The following is a 17,620-nucleotide window of genomic DNA, read 5'->3' as shown; positions in this document are numbered from 1 at the left end:
ACAAATGGTGAGATCATGACCTAAGCTGAAGTTGAATGCTTAATCAACTGAGCCACCCAGACACTCCGGAATTTTTCTCTTAAAAGCCATTTCTAAACATGTCAATTAGAAGTACTAATATACCAGGGGTGCCGGGGTGGCTCAGTAGGTTAAGCATCTGACTTCGGCTCAGGTCATGATCTCACAGTTCGTGAATTCCAGCCCTGCACTGGGCTCTGTGCTGACAGCTGGGAGCCTGGAGCCTGCTTTGGATTCTGTGTCTCCCTCTCTCTCTCAAAAATAAATAGACATTAAAAAAAAAATTTTAAGTACTAATATACCGGTGATGTAAGATAGTAAATTGAAACAATGGTATTGCTTCTTCAAAATTATCTGAAGTTCTCATTTTCTTAGCCTTTAAGTTAGATTTCACAGGCCTGAGAGTAAACACAACCACTCTCTCTACTGCCTCCCCCTCCCAGCCCCAGTCTGTGTTGTGTGGAAAATAAACCAGAACGAAAGCAGTAAAGAATACTGCAACTTCTTAAACCAGTTAACATATTTAAAGTAGCTTATATGTAGTAAGCATCATTAAATGCTGCTTATTACTACCTAGATGCTAATTTTTAAGGCATAGCTAGAGGCATTTTTCCTAACTTAAAAAATAGGTTGCAATTTCATTATAGACAAGTATGATCCAAGAGAAAATAGAATAAATAGGATAGAGCAATCCTTTATTTTTAGACACTTTCACAAAGAAGTTTTCAGCAAATGGACTTTCCGGCGGAGAAGAGAAAACATGAAAATCAGCCTGCAGCCATCAGCAGCAGCTCTGCTCAGGGCCTAGGGTCCTCCTTGCCCAAGTGGTGAGGCGGGGGTGTGTACTTCCCTTCCTTTATCAGTTTATCCCGCTGCCTCCTGATGTCACTCAGACGTTTCATCTGTCAAAGGAAAGAAGTATTTAAACTAGGGGGAAATACGCGCCATAAAGTTGAGGGCTAGAGAAAGAGACTGAAAATTGGTTTCATTTTTATTTATTTATTTTTTTTTTGGGACAGAGAGACAGAGCATGAACGGGGGAGGGGCAGAGAGAGAGGGAGACACAGAATCAGAAACAGGCTCCAGGCTCTGAGCCATCAGCCCAGAGCCTGACGCGGGGCTCGAACTCACGGACCGCGAGATCGTGACCTGGCTGAAGTCGGATGCTTAACCGACTGCGCCACCCAGGCGCCCCTGGTTTCATTTTTAAAACATGGAAGCTTTTCATCTTAGCCTTGGAGATGAAACCCTTCTTTAAAGAAATAACTTGAAATCACTTCCCAAGCTTTAACCAAATTTCTGGTGTGAATAATAATATCTCCTTTAAAAATAATTAAAATGTTCCTGTTGTATACAGGAATACAGGTATTTACAAAAACAATAATAAAACACAGATCACAAATCTAAGAGGCATATTTGTGCATACTTAAATCCTTAAAATATTGAAAGATGAGATCAGCTCACAGCTGATACACTCCTGACCTATGTGAAATTGGTACTGCTGCTGGTGACTGTTCACTGGGTGTGAATGAAGCAGAAATAGCCGATACGAGGTTTCTCGTTACCACACCGAAATAAAGATCTGATATGTTCTCCACTAATAGTCACTACCAAGCCCTGAGTTCTGCCTCTTCCTCTCAGGTAGGACACTGGTTGCTTCCTAACCAAAGAAAGCCATGCTATACAAGACCGTATAAAGGCTGTAATTCACATGGATTCTTTGACACAGAAAATACACTCACTGATCCTGACTGCATTACTCCCCTGCTCAAAACCCAATGGCTTCTCATCTTACTGAGGAAACAGCTGAATCTTTCCTTATAATGCCTTACTAGGCCTACTTCTGACCTTATGTCTTAATGCTTTCCCTCACTCTCGCTGCTCCAGCTCAGGGACCTTTGCACTTGCTCTTTCCTCTAATTGGAATATTCTTCCCTCACATCCACATGGCTCACTTTCTTGAAGTCTCAAAGGTCTCGTATCATTGAGGTCTTCTGTGCCCACCCTCTTTAAAAGAGCATCCACTTAGGTCCCACAGTGTTTTCTTTCTTTCTACCTTTATCTTCCCCACTGTACTGATCAACACCTGACACTATTGTTTTTTTTTTTAACTTGTTTGTTAATTTTCTGACACCCCATATAAGCTCCTTTAGAGCAGGAACTTTTTGCTGTTTTGCTTATCGTATATTCCTAGCACCTACAATAGTGCTTCAATAAATAATTTTTTGGTAAGTTTTCAAAAAGGTATGAAAAATTAGTATATTCAGTTAAAGACTCCATTAACCTTAAAGAATCAGTCAGGGTTTAACTTCAGCAGAAATAACTCTAGGTGTCCTAAATACTGACATAAACAATAGCATTTTGGGGGGACAAAACATGAGACTCTTAAATACAGAGAACAAACTGAGAGTTGCTGGAAGGGCTGTGGGTGGGGGGATGGGCTAAATGGGGAAGGGGCATTAAGGAGGATACTTGTTGGGATGAGCACTGGGTGTTACATGTAGGAGATGAATCACTGGATTCTACTTGTGAAAATCATTATTGCACTGTATGCTAACTAACTTGGATGTAAATGAAAAAGTAATAATAACAAATAAAGAAACAGAAATAAATTTAAACACAAAAAAATTAGCATTTTAAAAAGATTGCATTCGTTTTTTAATTCCGGTATAGTTAACATAAAAGACTATATTCTTTTTTTTTTTTTTTTAATGTTTATTCTTGAGACAGAGACAGAGCGTGAATAGGGGAGGGGCAGAGGGAGAGGGAGACACAGAATCTGAAACAGGCTCCAGGCTCTGAGCTGTCAGCACAGAGCCTGACGCGGTGCTCGAACCCATGAACTGTGAGATCATGACCTGAGCTGAAGTCAAGACGCTTAACTGACTGAGCCACCCAGGCGCCCCAAAAGACTGTATTCTTAACATTTCTGTATTAAAGAACCTCTCAACAGAGGACTAGTCATGATTGAGCTATTACAACAACTAATGTCCAACCTTTCTCTGAGTATAACAACTTAGTGTTGTGGATGCAAGCACAGGCTCTGGAGCCAGCATTGCCAGGTTCAAATCCCAGTTCCACCACTTACCAGCTATATGACCTTAGGCAATGGCCTTGATTTTCTGGTCTTGCCCCACGTTTTTAACTGTATAGTGGAAAAGTTATAGTAATGTATCTCACAGGATTATTGTGTGAAATAAATCCGCTATTACACGCTAAGAACTTAGAACAGTGCTTGATTCTAATTCCCTGATTCACTAGCATCTTCACTTAGGGCTAAGCATCTAGTCATTTAGGGTGACATCTAAAATAGTAATGGATCTATTTACAAATTCACAGGATGAGTAAGTGACCTGAGAGCAACTCTTTAATATCTCCAGATAAGGAAACCAAGACCAAAAAGGGAAGTGACTTGCCCAAAGTCACAAAACTAGTGATGGCAGAACCAGTATCAAAACCCAGCTCTCAGGGCTCCTGGGTGGCTCAGTTGGTTAAGCATCTGACCTGATTTTGGCTCAGGTCATGATCTCACAGTTTGTGAGATCAAGCCCCACAGCAGGCTCCATGCTGTTATCTCCTTGCTGGTTGGGATTCTTGCTCTCCCTCCCTCTCTCTCTCAAAATAGATAAACATTAAAAAAAGAAAAAAGAAATTAAAAAAACAAAAACAAAAACAACCCAGTTCTCCTAACTCTCAATCCAATGTTCTTCCACCTCACCACACTGCCTTCTTTTGGTGTAAACTTTACATGTAGAATAGTCTTAATCTGAGCAATGAATAACTGGGGCCCACAAGAAGAGAAGTTAAGACATATTGTGAACTAAACAGCTGGTAGGTGGCTAACCATGACCCACTCACTGTCCCTCAGTAATATTACAATATTACTCATTTAATCATCGATATCCCCACAGTGAGCAATACAAAATACCTGATACCCTCTAATTCCTTCCAAGTTTGGAATAGCACATGTTAGAAGATAGGAAATTAAAATTTTTTTGATACAGACAACTTTAACTAAAAATCTAAACCGCCTTCCTGAACTCCAAGGAGTTGGGAGTCAAAAAAACGTTTCTATTTGTTTTATCTGGAGCACAGAAATAGGCAAAATAACAGGCCACACCCAAAGATTTCTTCTCTAAGGGAGAACAGAGGCCTATATGTGATGGAGCTCATGCAACTCTTGAGGAGGTAGACATCATGCTGTCAACATCCTTTCCCCCTGCCTCTTTGGTCAGACTCACCTAAAGCAATCTCATTAACACGTCCATCTTGCCCAGAGTAGAAATTAATCCAGAGATTCTTATATCACATTCAGTGTAACAGACCTGTAGGGTTTTACCTTCTTCTCCAATGAGGGTTCAATGCATTTGAAACATTTTCATCCAGAGATGTTCACGGACAAACAACCAAGGCTGGTTGATAACTTTTGCTTTATAACCTACTGCAAAATGGGAATACGTACACACGTGCGATTTCTACCCTGGTAGCTACAGGAGGATACAATGCTAAGGAAAATATGTCAGAAGACGAGGAAGAACACTGAGGAACAAGAGACAACCCCCCTCAGATCGGAAGGCAATTAACTTCCTTGACATGGTACCTACATAGAGAAAGTGTTTTCACCACAAAAGTTTTGCCAATTCACACTGGTCAAGCCATTGCCAATGACCAATTAAACACACTTAAAGGTAGCCCCAAGAAACAAAGAAATAATTCACATCCCGTCTCCACCACTCCTCACCGTTTTCTGCCGAAGCAGACATTCTACGAAATCATCATATTCTATCTTGCACTCTTTCTCTGCACGGATACCACCGATTCCATGCGCACATTCTATCCATTCTTTTTCAAAAGCATGGCATCGACCTGGAATCTTGTGAGGCTGCTCAGCACTTTGGATTGTCATCCACTGATCTAAGTTAAGGCCCAGCCTTTTCTGCACATCAAAGAAAGGCATGGCTGAAATGGAAGATAAAAAAGAAAGAATGCCATAAAAGTGCAATCAAATGAGAAATTTCTAAGAAAAATGAGATAGTTAATTATGACAAATATCCCTTTAGAAAGCTATGTTACGCTATTCTCCCAACATAATCTCATTAATTTTTTTCATTTGACAGGTTCTTCCAGTTTATAGTAGATAAGCAATATCTTTGTTTTCATAAAATTCAGGGGGAAAAAACCACTAGAACTAAAAAGCAATGCATAAAAATCAACTCTGTATTGATAAGGTCATTTTATTTTGATAAGGTCATTTTATTTTTTTTTTTTAATTTTTTTTTTTCAACGTTTATTTATTTTTGAGACAGAGACAGACAGAGCATGAACAGGGGAGGGGCAGAGAGAGAGGGAGACACAGAATTGGAAACAGGCTCCAGGCTCTGAGCCATCAGCCCAGAGCCTGACGCGGGGCTCGAACTCACAGACCGTGAGATCGTGACCTGGCTGAAGTCAGACGCTTAACCGACTGCGCCACCCAGGCGCCCCGATAAGGTCATTTTAATCAAAAAGAGTGTTTATGTTTTGACTCAAGAATCCCAATTCTTTAAGACAGGTCTGAAGAAATTAGCTGAAAAAGAACAAAAAAAGCCCAAGCACAAAAACATTTTTTTTTTTTTTTTTACATTTTTCTATCTGTAGCAACTGAGATGACAATTCTGTGACGTCATCCTGAATCTGGTGTCCCTCATCTGTGTTCACACAGTATCTCAACTTTCCATAAGAGTACTTTACTTTTCATGCCCCTGTAATGGATTATTAACTTGAATGTCTCCCACATTGCAAAATGAGTGCTGTGAGTGCGGGGATCAAGTAAGGGCTCAGTAACTGTTGAAAAAAAAAATGAAATTCAAACAACTTAAGTGTGCAACAAGGAAATGGATAATTAAATCTAGTAAGTACCCACTTATTAGAATATGACAGACAACAGGAAAAAAGGATAATATACACAGAACATACATTTTAATGTTAAATGATAAACGGTCTACGTGGTCAAAGAAAAACTGCAAAAGATTGGAAGGAAGCACAAAAAAATGCCAATAAAGATTTACAGGTGAATTTCGATTTTATATTTTCTATCCATTCTTTCATTCTATCCAGTACCGTTCCAGATAGTGGAATGGGGGTAAAGCAGCAGCTGCAACGTAAGCACTAGATTGCAGACACGGAAGGAACTGGGAACCCAAAGAACAAGAGGGTAAGAGCTGGAAGGAGGAAGCACCAACTCTGCCTAGGAGACTGGAAAATGCCTTTAAGATGGGTTGAGTTTTGCCAAGTGAAGGTCAGTGGACAGAGTATTCCAGTAAGGCACAGCACGAGTTACAGCCGGAGGTGTTGGGTATGCCCTGGGGGACACCGAGCACCCAGGAGTGGCTGAAGCGCGGAGCTCAGAGCGCATGTCGGGACGAAGAACGAAAAAGCGCTGGAGGGTGGCGCGGCCGTTATCACTCAAGGCCTTGAAAACCAGGGTAAGGTGGGTGGACTTGGGGTTAAGAGACAGAAGGCCAAAGCATTAGTCCGGCAGAAATCCGAGAGAAACGCGGTCTACAGACTTCGGTGACACTGCCTGTGGGCGTAGGGGCCTGGGAACGCAGAAAACACGTTCAGAGTTCGGGCCTGGGACAACACACACCCAGGAAAGCAAGAGGAAATTCGTTTAAGAAATCTCGGAATAAATCTCTTTGCCTAAACTACCCGCAGACAAACGCAGCACCTACCGTCCCGCTGCGATGCCCTTGTCTCCTCGCTGACCGCCGCTACCGGATGATCTGAGAGCGACGCAGAGGCCTGCCGCAAAGGACGCCCGCAGTGCGACTCTTGCAGCGCGACTGCGAGGCCCGACCTTCTCTCTGCAGTTGCGCCCGGAAACCATAGAAACCAAGCCCCTGGGTCTGCGCCTGCGCGGTCGTGGGCTTCAGCCTCTGATGATACGGACCAGGCATAAAGTGACCCTCTCTAGATGACAGCTTTAGACACTGCCTAGCGGTTAAGTGTGTTCCTGCTGCCTGCTCAGCCCTGTGACTAACACCCTCACGACAGCTCGGATTGGTGAGGGACTTGACCAAGGCCACAGTACAGAAAAAGCATGCCTTCCCCACCCCCATCCCCGCCGGTAATAGTTAAGGCCTTGCGCTGTGGATTAACGCTGGGTGGATTCAAATTCTAGCTTCCCCATTTCGGTGCGACTCTAAGAAAGTGCCTTAACCTTGCAGTGCCTCAGTTTTCTTATCTTAAGAGAAAAATACCTTGGGGAGCCTGGTCCTCAGTCGGTAAAGCAAAAGACAGCGTCTCAGGTCATGATCTTAGAGTTAACGAGTTCCAGTCCTGCGTCTGTCCTGACAGCTCAGAGCCTGAAGCCTGCTTCGGATTCTCTCTCTCTCTCTCTCTCTCTCTCTCTCTCTCTCTCTCTCTCTCTCTCTCTCTGCCGCTCCCCACTCACACTTTGTCTCTCTCTGTCTCAAATAAATAAATAAACATTAAAGGTCAGCCCTTAAAAAATAAATAAATAAAAATATCATCTTAAAAGATAAAAGTACCTACAGCCTAGGGTTCCTTTGGGGATTAAATGAGTTAAGTGTAAAACAATGAGGCGGTTCCAGGCACATGGAAAGCTCTCCAAGGTAATCACAGTTCTTTATTATTTTGTTTTTAGTTTTTATTTAAAATCACAGTTCCTTAATATCTCAATTTCTAAAGTTTGCAGATTCGGGGTGCCTGGTGGCTCAGTCGGTTGAGCGTCCGACTTCAGCTCAGGTAATGATCTCGCAGTTCGTGAGTTCCAGCCCGGTGTTGGGCTCTGTGCTGATAGCTCAGAGCCTGGAGCCTGCTTCAGATTCTGTGTCTCCCTTTCTTTGCCCCTTCCCCGCTCATGCTCTGTCTCCCTCTGTCTCTCAAAAATGAATAAACGTTAAAAATTTTAAAAAAAAATTAAAAATAAATAAAGTTTGCAGATTCAAGAAAGTGAAAGAGACCGTGCCCCTCCTGTGTTTCAGAACATCCAGTGGCTCTCTGATTACAGCAGGGCCTTGGAAGTGGTGTGTGTGATATGATACACCAGGTGGGAGGGAAGAAAATACTCAAATACTTTTTTAATCTAATCATTTTAATTTCTATTTTTTAATATACTTATTACATAAACTCCATGCCTGAAGTGGGAGTCATGACTCTGAGATCAAGAGTCCCAATGCTCCATCAACTAAGACAGCCAGATGCCCCTTTAATTTCTATTTTTTGATGTTAATCTTTATAAAGTACATAACATTACTGCAGTTGTACATATAAGTAACTTAAAAAATAAGTGTTTGAGGTTTGGGCTGAATATTTATTCTCATTTTAAGTGATGTGCTTTCAAAAACATTTAAAGAAGTCAAGCCTTCCACCCTTCCCAGCCTCATTGTCCAAAATCCTCTGCTTAATCCCCCACCCAAGAGCTTGCTGTTCCATTGTATTCTTGGAAAAGTTCTGCCACCCAGTCTCTGATTTTTCCCCCCTTTCCCCTGGAATGACACTATTCCCACCCTGTCTCCATTTCTACATACCAAATTCTTGCTCTGCTTCAGGATTTTGGCATAAGTTTTCCCCAAAACAGGTGAACTGCCTCCAAGTCCCAGGAGTACCCACTCTAGAGAAAATTCCTAAAGTCTCACAACTTAATTGGTTTCTTTCAAGCATTCCAATTCTCCCTCTGCTCCCCCTAGCCCATCAGATATATATATCCCCCCCAACTGAGATCAGAGTTTCAATTCAACTGGAATCTCCTGAGCACCTAACGCATGTCCAGCAGAATACTGGAAGATTATGGAATTAATCATTCATGGCCCTTGCCCAGAAAATAGTGGAGATAGCAAGATGCTACTGATAGCCACCCCACTTTCCACTTCTTCCACTTTCTTGTTTATATTGGTGGCATCTTCCTGGTCATTCAGACAGGAAACTCTGAAGTTGTATTTTGCCTTTGCCTCAACTTTCATCCAATCTTTCATTAATTACTGGCCGTTAATTCAAATACTCCTTCAACAGGTTGCCAATTTATTTCTTCCTCTCTGCCTTGCAGCTCCTCACTTCAATCTGTTTTGCACTGAATGTTTCTAAAATACTAATTTCATTGTATCACCCCTCGGATACCAGGCAGGATTAGTACAAAGATGCGTCACTCAAATACCTCCAAGGCCAAACAAAAGTGCACTATAAGGAAATAAAAACAGAAGCACCATAGAAAATGGCAACTGGTATTTGGCTTCAGTTTGACTGATGGAAATAGTGGTGTGGAATGTGACGAACTGGAGAGGGTCTGTCCTGTCTGAAGGCAGCTGCAGCTACTCTGCTCCGTCCTATAGCTGTTGAAAATATCAGGGCTCCAAATTGTCAAATCTTCAACTTTTTCAAGAGAAGCCAGAAATCTTTTATTGTTTAAATGTGAAAGCTACCACTTTGTTAAGTTTATTTATATATTTTGAGAGAGAGAGAGAAAGAGAGTGGGGATGGGAAGACAGAGAGGGAGAGAGAGAATCCAAAGCAGGCTCTGTACTGTCAGCATGGAGCCCACTGCCGGGCTCAAACTCATGAACTGTGAGGTCATGACCTGAGCCGAAATCAAGCTTTGGACATTTAACTAACTGAGCCACCCAGGTGCCCTGGAAACCTACCACTTTTATTTATTTTTAAATGTTTATTTATTCTGAGAGAGAGAGAAAGTGCTCATGTGCTAGCAGGGGAGGGGCAAAGAGAGAGGGAGAGAGAATTGCAAGCAGGCTCCCCACTGTCAGCGCAAAGCCTGTCTTGGGGCTCAATCCCACAAATTGTGAATTCACGACCTAAGTGGAAATCAAGAGTTAGACGCTTAACCGACTGAGCCACCCGGGCGCACTGAAACCGACCACTTTTAAACTGCAGGGCAACTAATTTTTTTAAGTGCTGGGGCCAAACGAGACCCACATTGGAAATGGCTTGATGTGCCAGATTTCAACCCATGGATAGAGGGAAATTTGAAGGTGGGGGAAAAAATTTACTTGGAACTCTGATGGTTTTTTACATCCAGCCTTTCTCCCTTCTTACCCACTCTCCTTATTGCTGCCAGTTGCTTTTCTAAAACTCAAAACCGATCATTCAAAGATACTTCCTGAGCTCATATCATATACTGTGGGCCTTATTAAGTTCTTGGGACTAAGACACAGAATGATGTAGCAAGTGATAAAAATGGACAAAACAAGGGAGAACGCGAAGTACGGGGACATTCATACTGCTTGGGTTGTGTGTGAGGTGTAATTGTATTCAAGAAAATGTTCAAATTACTGGGTTTGGCATTCAAGATCCCTCGATGATTTCTTCCCATTTCTAAATCCTCAGATACAATTGCTTTTCAACCTCCTCGTATTCTCAGCCATCTAGAATTGCTCTTTCTTCCAAACCTTGTAGGAGCAGTTTCTTCTGCCTGGAACAATTCCACCAGCTCGCTGCCACCTACCCACTGCCTCCCAGGTGAATGCTTAATCTGCCCAGACCATTTAGCGAACATTTTCTTTTTTTCTTTTTTAAGTGTATTTTTTTTCTTTTTTTTTTTTTAAGAGAGAGAGTGGGAGAGTGCAGGCGGGAGAGGGGCAGAGAGAGAGAGAGAGAGAGGGAGACACAGAATCTGAAGCAGGTTCCAGGCTCTGAAATGTCAGCACAGAGCCCGATGTGTGGGTCTCGAACTTACGAACCATGAGATCATGACTTGAGCTGAAGCCGACCACCCATGCGCCCCTCCAGCGTTTTCTGGTGAAAGCTTCCCGAATTCCTCAGGCATTTACTAGGACTTTCTTGAAGTCCCGCTAGCCCTGTAGACTTCCATTGCAGATACTGTTGACTGTTTATACGCCGGCCCCCTGCACTGGACCACGCATATATCTCTGTAACAGCACCGCACGCGCAAGGGTGCCTATGACAGGTCTTCCTGTATACACGGCATACATTGAAAAACTACAACTCCCAGAAATCCCACGCCAGAACTGAGCCCGCGCCGTTGCTATGGTGAGTACGCGCGCCCTCCAGGATTCTTTCGCTTTACGTTGTAAGTGACGTAGTTTTCTCTGTAGGGGTCCGTGGTCGCTTCTGTTAGGTGCTCGGTTTTCCTTCCCTTTAACTTGCTCTGCGGATTCTGTTTCGGGGAAATGTGATTTTAGGACGACGTCAAAGAACTTTATGTGCAGAAGCCTGAGCAGTCCAGTTCTTCCATTTGGTGTTCCGGAAGCCGAGGCGCAGAGACCCAGTGAAATACGACTAGGCGTTCGCCGGGGCGATCACGGCTATTTGTTCTGACCTAGTAGAGCCTTGCTCCCAATTTCATCGCATGAGAATGGCCTGATGACCTAATCTAAGCCCCCGGTATCACCCCTTAGTCATAATCCGAGAAAAGCTTTAACACTACTCTTCGAACATTGGGAACTACATTGGGAACTTCAGGCCTGTATCTGATACCACTGCTACAGTTGGGGAAGACGGTTGGGAAACTTTCCCCCACTCTCACCCTGAAGCCCCCAGCTATGTGATAGATACAAAAGCGCCAATACACAGAGGCTTGCTGGCTTAGTGGGTGGAGCATGTGACTCGATCTGGGCATTGTGAGTTCAAGTCCAACCTTGGGTGTAGCGATTACTACAAAAAATAAAGCATAGGATGGCTTGGAATATACTGGAAACCAGAGGCATCATTTAGAACTAAAAATGAATGTGTGGACTGAGGGTGGAGAAGATACCAAATTGAAGATGCAACAGGACCAGGAACTAATGAAGCATAACTTTAAGTGGGATGGCTGTGCCAGGTTCATGGTGATAGGTGTAACTTAATATTGGCAAACATTCCATCAGTAGAATTAACTCCCCTCATTCGGACACGTAAATCTGCCCCTTGATTTTAGGTTTCCCAAGCGGTATGATTGCATGAAGAAACCACACTGTTAAGGCCAATGGCAGTAGTCTACTGTACCTGACGTATTTATCATCGTAAGTTAACACACTGGAGGGGTGCGTTGCTGGCTCATTCGGTAGAACAGGAGACTCTTGTTCTGAGGGTCATAACTTCAAGCCCCACATAGGACACAGAGCAGACTTAAAATAAAAATAAATGAACACACTGGAGTCTGGTTTTATAGACCAATACAGATTTATTAGTGAGTCAACCTTCCTGAGTACAGATCAGGGTAAACTACCTGGAGGGAACCTGCCAGGGCAGCTGAGTAGTCTTCCCCAGGAAACACCCTGATCTCTCTGTCCAGATGCACAGACACTTAAGAAAGCAAGTTTTATCACATTTCTTCCCATAGACTGTGAGCTTTTCTAGGGTAAGGACTCCATCTCTCGTAATCCTGGCTGCAGAGACAGAACCCACCAAAGGCTTAAAATTACTTGATCTGAGAGTCAAAGAAGTTTCAGGTAGTGTACTGATTGACTGGAAAAGGGAAGGAGTAGCCAGCCACATCATTTAGTCACTCATCACTTAAGAGCCAAGAATAAAGCACCTGGCTGGCTCTTACTCTCAGGGTTGTGAATCCAACACCCACGCTGGGTGTGGAGAGAACTTAAAAATAAAAAATAAATCTTAAAGAAAAAAGCCACGAACAGAGAGAGGAGCTCAAGGTGCTGATAACTGCTCAATATAGTGAAAGAGTCATGTAGACACATAAATGCATTATACAGCTTTATAAAGGCATAAAATGAAGTGCTGAAATGAAGTACTATGTAAGAGTACACCTCCTTAGAACTTCCTTACAATCCAACTTAGGCACCTATTACTCACATTACCGTTTTATTTCTTTGAACACTTTATTATTTTATTATTATTTTTTAAACATTTATTTATTTTTGAGAGAGAGGGGTGGGAAGGGGTAGAGACAGGAAGACAGAGAATCCGAAGCAGGCTATGTGCTGTGAGCACAGAGCCCAATGCGGGGCTCAAACCCACAAACTGAGATCATGACCTGAGCTGAAATCAAGAGTTGGCCACTTAACCAACTGAGCCACCCAGGTACCCCTAAACACTTTTAAATCTTGGATTAACTTGTTTTACTAGTTTGCCTGTTTTACCTCATAAGAATATAAGCACAAGTCCAGCTCAGTGGTATATTCCTGGTGCCCAGAACAGTACTTGCCAAATAGTAGGTGCTCGATTAACATTTATCAAATGAACAGGTAACTCTGCCTTGAAGAAGGGGGCAGAAAGACAACTGCCACTTGAGTGGGTAATTGTCAAGTAAGAAGGGCTTTAATTCCAGGCAATGGAATGGGAGCACCATTAAAAATGACAGACTGAGTTGGTGCAGGGGACATTTTCAGGTAAATTTCTCAATAATCCATGTAAAGTGCTTTTACGAGATAGATTTAAGAGAATCTATGCAAACAAAAAAAAAAAACCCACAGCAGCAGTTATGGAACTGGGCTGGATTAGCTAAGCGAGGGGCAAAGACAAGCCAAACCAAAAGAAAAAGGATCTTTTCAAAGTCTGTCTCTGTGAAGAGGGAAAATGAGACTAGACAGATCCTTCATAAGGATCATGCTCTTCTTTTTAAGTTTATATATTCATTTTGACAGAAAGAGAGAGAGAGAGAGAGAGAGAGAACAGGCATGCAAGCATGAGAGGGGCAGAGAGAGAATCCCAAGCAGGCTCTGCACTGTCAGTGCAGACTTCAATGTGGGGCTCAAACTCATGAATCATGAGATTGATCACGACCTGAGCCGAAATCAAATACTTAACCAACCAAGCCACCCAGGCACCCCAGGACCATGCTCTTCTTAGCCAGGCAAAACCAGAGCCATGTTTAATCATCCTTCCCAATCAATGTATAGGCCTTTGTTATCTCTAGACCAAAAAAAGACTCTTTAACTGGTCAACCTGTTCTCTAGTTTGGTATTTGCTCTTCTGTCTTATATTTACTCCTGAATTAGTTTCCTCCAAACTCTCCAGATTCCCACAGATTAACGGCTAAATGCCTACTAGTCAAAACCCTTCATTATCTAGCCCCTACTACCTAGCTTCAAGCTCTCTTCCTGGGATCCACAAGTTTTCTATTTCGACTAAACAAGAATGTCCTCACTGCATACCACCATGAGTTCCCACCACCCAGCCTTTGCTCATTTCAAGCCCCCAATTCCTATTTTTGCCTGAGCTTTATTCATCCTTTGAAAACTTGCTCCAGCTCTACCTCCCCAAATGAAAACTTCTCTGATCCCTATTACTTAGAACCATCTCTTCCTTTCCTTAGTCCATTATCTGTACCATTCACACAACACTTAGCAACTTTTACCTTGCCTTACATTCCTTGCTAGACTCTGACTCTCGGAGGTCAAGATCCGAATGCCTAAGTCATTTATGTATATTAATTCCATACCAGGTATTGTGGATATAAGACCGACTAGGGCTACTTACAAAACCTGTCGGTCTTTAAAAACTCAAGTATCTGCCCTTCACAAATAAAGAACTTAGAAGACAACAGTAATGCTTGCCGAAGGATTGGAAAAACACTCAAAGCCAGTATAAACATGTCTTTCCCTACTTATCTTCCATTAACATGAAGGCATGTTGGGTACCAAGCTACATTAAGCACCTTCACCAAAGCTCTGAGGAGACAAAAAACACAGGAACTTGCACTTCCAGAAATTGAGCATCAGGAAGTTTGGATTAGCCTATTGCTAAGACCAACTAAAAAGCAATTGAAATATAAAAATTATTTTCTTAAAAGCATAAAAAAGGCTAACTAGGTAATAAAGAATTACTGAGCCAAAACCTGAAAACCCAGAAAGCTTACAACTCAAAGCTGTGCTTTCTATTAAGGCATCTGTCAATCTGGAAGACGCCCCTGGATACCTGCACTGTACTTGCAGAAGCCTCATGGACTGAAGGGGACAAAAATCAAAACCTAAGACCAGCTAAAGGTGGGAACCCCCATCACAGACTGGGATTTCAAAGTATTACACGTTTAAGATACAGATGAAACAAAAGTAAATCGGTCTTCACACTGACTTGAGACCTGGTTGTGTGCCATCTGGATGATCTAGGGAACCTCCAGCTTTCAGTATAAATTAAGGTTTGGTAATATTCCCAGGTAAAGGCAACCAGAAATCCTTCTAGAGGTAGATGCCTCATCCTTATCCTGTTTATTCCTATAATTAATTGTTCGAATATAGTATTCAGCTCATAGATAACCTGGCACATGTAGAGACAAGACACTATGAGCAACAATCAGTAAAAACAAGAGACCATTAAGACTTCAGGTACTTAAATTTTAGACAAATTTAGGTAATTTTCCAATCCTCCCTACAATGAAGTGCTAATTATCTGAAAGTATCATTTGGGGTGAGTAGCTGGAGATTTTTCCCTAAGTAAACGTGCTTTCTTCCTGAAGGTGTCAACATTATTCAAGGTCCAGTTTAACTGTACCTGTAGACTATAGCATTCTCTGAAGCCATTTTCAAGGAAATAATCACTAGGGCAGCAATTAAGTCACTGTTCCTTAAGAACAACACTTAAAAATTTTTAAACCTATGCTATCTTCTGATAATCATAAAATTCCTACACCCACATTTGTATCTCAATTTCAAAATTAACTATGCTAAAAATAAAAGTCATCCTAAGCATCCACACCCAATAGCATGTTCCCTGTCCCCATCTTTGAGAATCCTTGCTTTGAAAACTTCATTAGCTTTTTCTGTTAAGATATCCACTTTAGCAATCATTTGTAAGCAGAGACTTTTTTTTTTTTTTTTAATCATGCCACAACCTGAGGTGTAACTCCCCTAGAGGTAACAAATTAAGGTACTGGTCCACCAATCCATGATGCACCAAGTTTGCCTTGTCTGTGAGCTTTTCAAATGTGTATCAGTGCTACAGTTGCAAGGGCCCACAAACTTTTTTGTGAAGAGCCAGAGAAAGTATTTTCAACTCTGTGGCCCATACTGTTTCTGGAGTTGCAAACTGTGAAAAGCAGCCACAGATGCAAACAAATAGGTGTGGCAGTATTTCAGTAAAACTTTATTCACAAAAACAGGCCTTAGTTTGCTGACCCCTGCTATAGTGAATAACAAAATACAGATTCACCGCAAGGCATTACTGAATTCATTTGTCATTCATCTTTTATTGTTTTCTTAGTCAAACACTTAAAAGTACAAATTCTAATTAGAGAATGTGATATTTTGAGGTTAACAAAGGGCTATTTATTCATACTGGAAAGTTGAGAATTGCTGCTGCAGAAAGGAAGGTTTGGCCTTCAGATCTGATGAAGACCACTGTAAAGAAACCTGCTATTAACAGTTTCAAATGCATATTTTGTGTCCCAGGCTGTGGCTACTTTCTTCACATGGGCTATTTAATTTAATCTCGCATTTGAAAACAAAACCCAATGATGTACATACAATTAACCCTCATTTTGCAGACAAGAAAACTATGGCTCACAAAGTTCAGTAGCTTGGCAAGGCTGACGTAACAAACTAAAACTCTAGGGCTACACACATCCAAAGGCCATTCTTTAACTACTACATAAGCCAACCAATCCTCCCTGGCGGGCAGAGAAGATTCACCACGTTTGAGAGGCTGGCCCAAATTCTTATACTCCCTGATGTTGTTCTCCTTGGGGAGCTCTTAACAGTCATCTCCATCTCAGGAACCTTCATCTCCCCTGTACTCCTCTGACCTAAGCGTGAACACTTACTCCTTTCATTCCCCTTCAGCTTAAGATTTTACCAAAAGAAGGTAACAAATGGAATTAAAACCAAAAATTTTAACTAGCTCAGTAGATATGGCTGTTCTGAGACCACAGGTCTTGGCCGATTGTTATAGATCTCTGTAGATCAACTTCTTCCCTGGACACTGACCTACCTCCATAGGACAAAGACACTTCCCTACCTGGCAACGCCCGTGTTTAATAAGCTCTAGAAATCAAGCTCTGGAGAAAAACTCCTTTTGCTACTCTAAGGCCTACATTATAGGTCCTCATTTTCTGTCCTAGGAACTGTCTCTTCTCTGGATAAAACACTAAACAAACATGTCTAGTCCCTTTTGAGGAGATTCTAAAACCCAGCCATGGTGGTCTTACCCTATGGCCCCAAAGGGCAACCATACTGTAACAGCCTAACAACACTGGGTGCAGTGAGAGTGTCTATCAGTTTCCTTATAGAAACTTACCCTACCTCCCAGCCAGAAGTATTTAGTGGGAACGGGGCTGACACTTGCAACAGTGAGCGAGCAAGCATGCCACTGATTACACTGATTCTGTAACAATACTTCAGTGCAGCAGTATTCCCTATTCCTGTCCTCCTTTCAGGACTTTTCATGGCTCCCAAGGCTGCCCTACCCTTGTTTTGGTGTGACTATCCCACTGTAAGGCCACTCCCATGACAGCCACTGCTATGCTCCTCTTCCAGGAACAAGTAACTACCCTGGAAAAAGAAGAGATGAAACAAACTACCCTTCAAATATGAAGTAAAATAGTGCTTTAATTATTAAAAGATCACTAATGGGCTTTTTAAAAAGTCTATAAATCTTAAATGTAATGTTTTACTGGGGAAATAGTTATAGCAGCCTCCCATAAATTACTTGAATTAATAAACATTATCACAGTATTAAGAAGGCAAGGTAAACA

General features: G+C 42.1%; 1 protein-coding gene and 1 long non-coding RNA gene across 2 annotated transcripts; one reads left to right on the top strand and one right to left on the bottom strand.

The window, feature by feature from the left end:
• Positions 1-696: 696 nt before the first annotated feature.
• Positions 697-6,860, bottom strand: NDUFS5 (NADH:ubiquinone oxidoreductase subunit S5). The gene is made up of 3 exons (XM_025935235.2): positions 6,732-6,860; positions 4,760-4,977; positions 697-920 (listed from the first exon to the last, which is right to left on the bottom strand). Exons 2-3 carry the CDS (start codon positions 4,973-4,975, stop codon positions 816-818), a joined length of 321 nt encoding a protein of 106 aa, XP_025791020.1. The 5' UTR covers positions 4,976-4,977; positions 6,732-6,860; the 3' UTR covers positions 697-815.
• A 31-nt stretch (positions 6,861-6,891) lies between these two features.
• Positions 6,892-15,005, top strand: LOC147577935 (uncharacterized). Its single transcript, XR_015254617.1, has 4 exons — positions 6,892-7,062; positions 10,429-10,491; positions 10,849-11,022; positions 14,818-15,005. It is a non-coding gene; the product is annotated as an uncharacterized LOC147577935 (long non-coding RNA).
• Positions 15,006-17,620: the final 2,615 nt, after the last annotated feature.

The sequence above is a fragment of the Puma concolor genome, chromosome C1 (genome assembly GCF_028749965.1).
Source record: "Puma concolor isolate L17-30 chromosome C1, mPumCon1.1.hap2, whole genome shotgun sequence".
In the NCBI taxonomy this organism is placed as follows: domain Eukaryota; kingdom Metazoa; phylum Chordata; class Mammalia; order Carnivora; family Felidae; genus Puma; species Puma concolor.
Note: the sequence above shows the minus strand (reverse complement) of the source record. Positions and strands in the feature narration are given on the sequence as shown.

Excerpts from the sequence above, each read along its gene's own strand:
- NDUFS5 (XM_025935235.2), bottom strand. The coding sequence starts at position 4,975 with ATGCCTTTCTTTGATGTGCAGAAAAGGCTGGGCCTTAACTTAGATCAG. Across the intron at positions 921-4,759 it reads GTCTGCTTCGGCAGAAAACG|ATGAAACGTCTGAGTGACAT; the intron begins GTGAGGAGTGGT and ends TTCCTTTGACAG.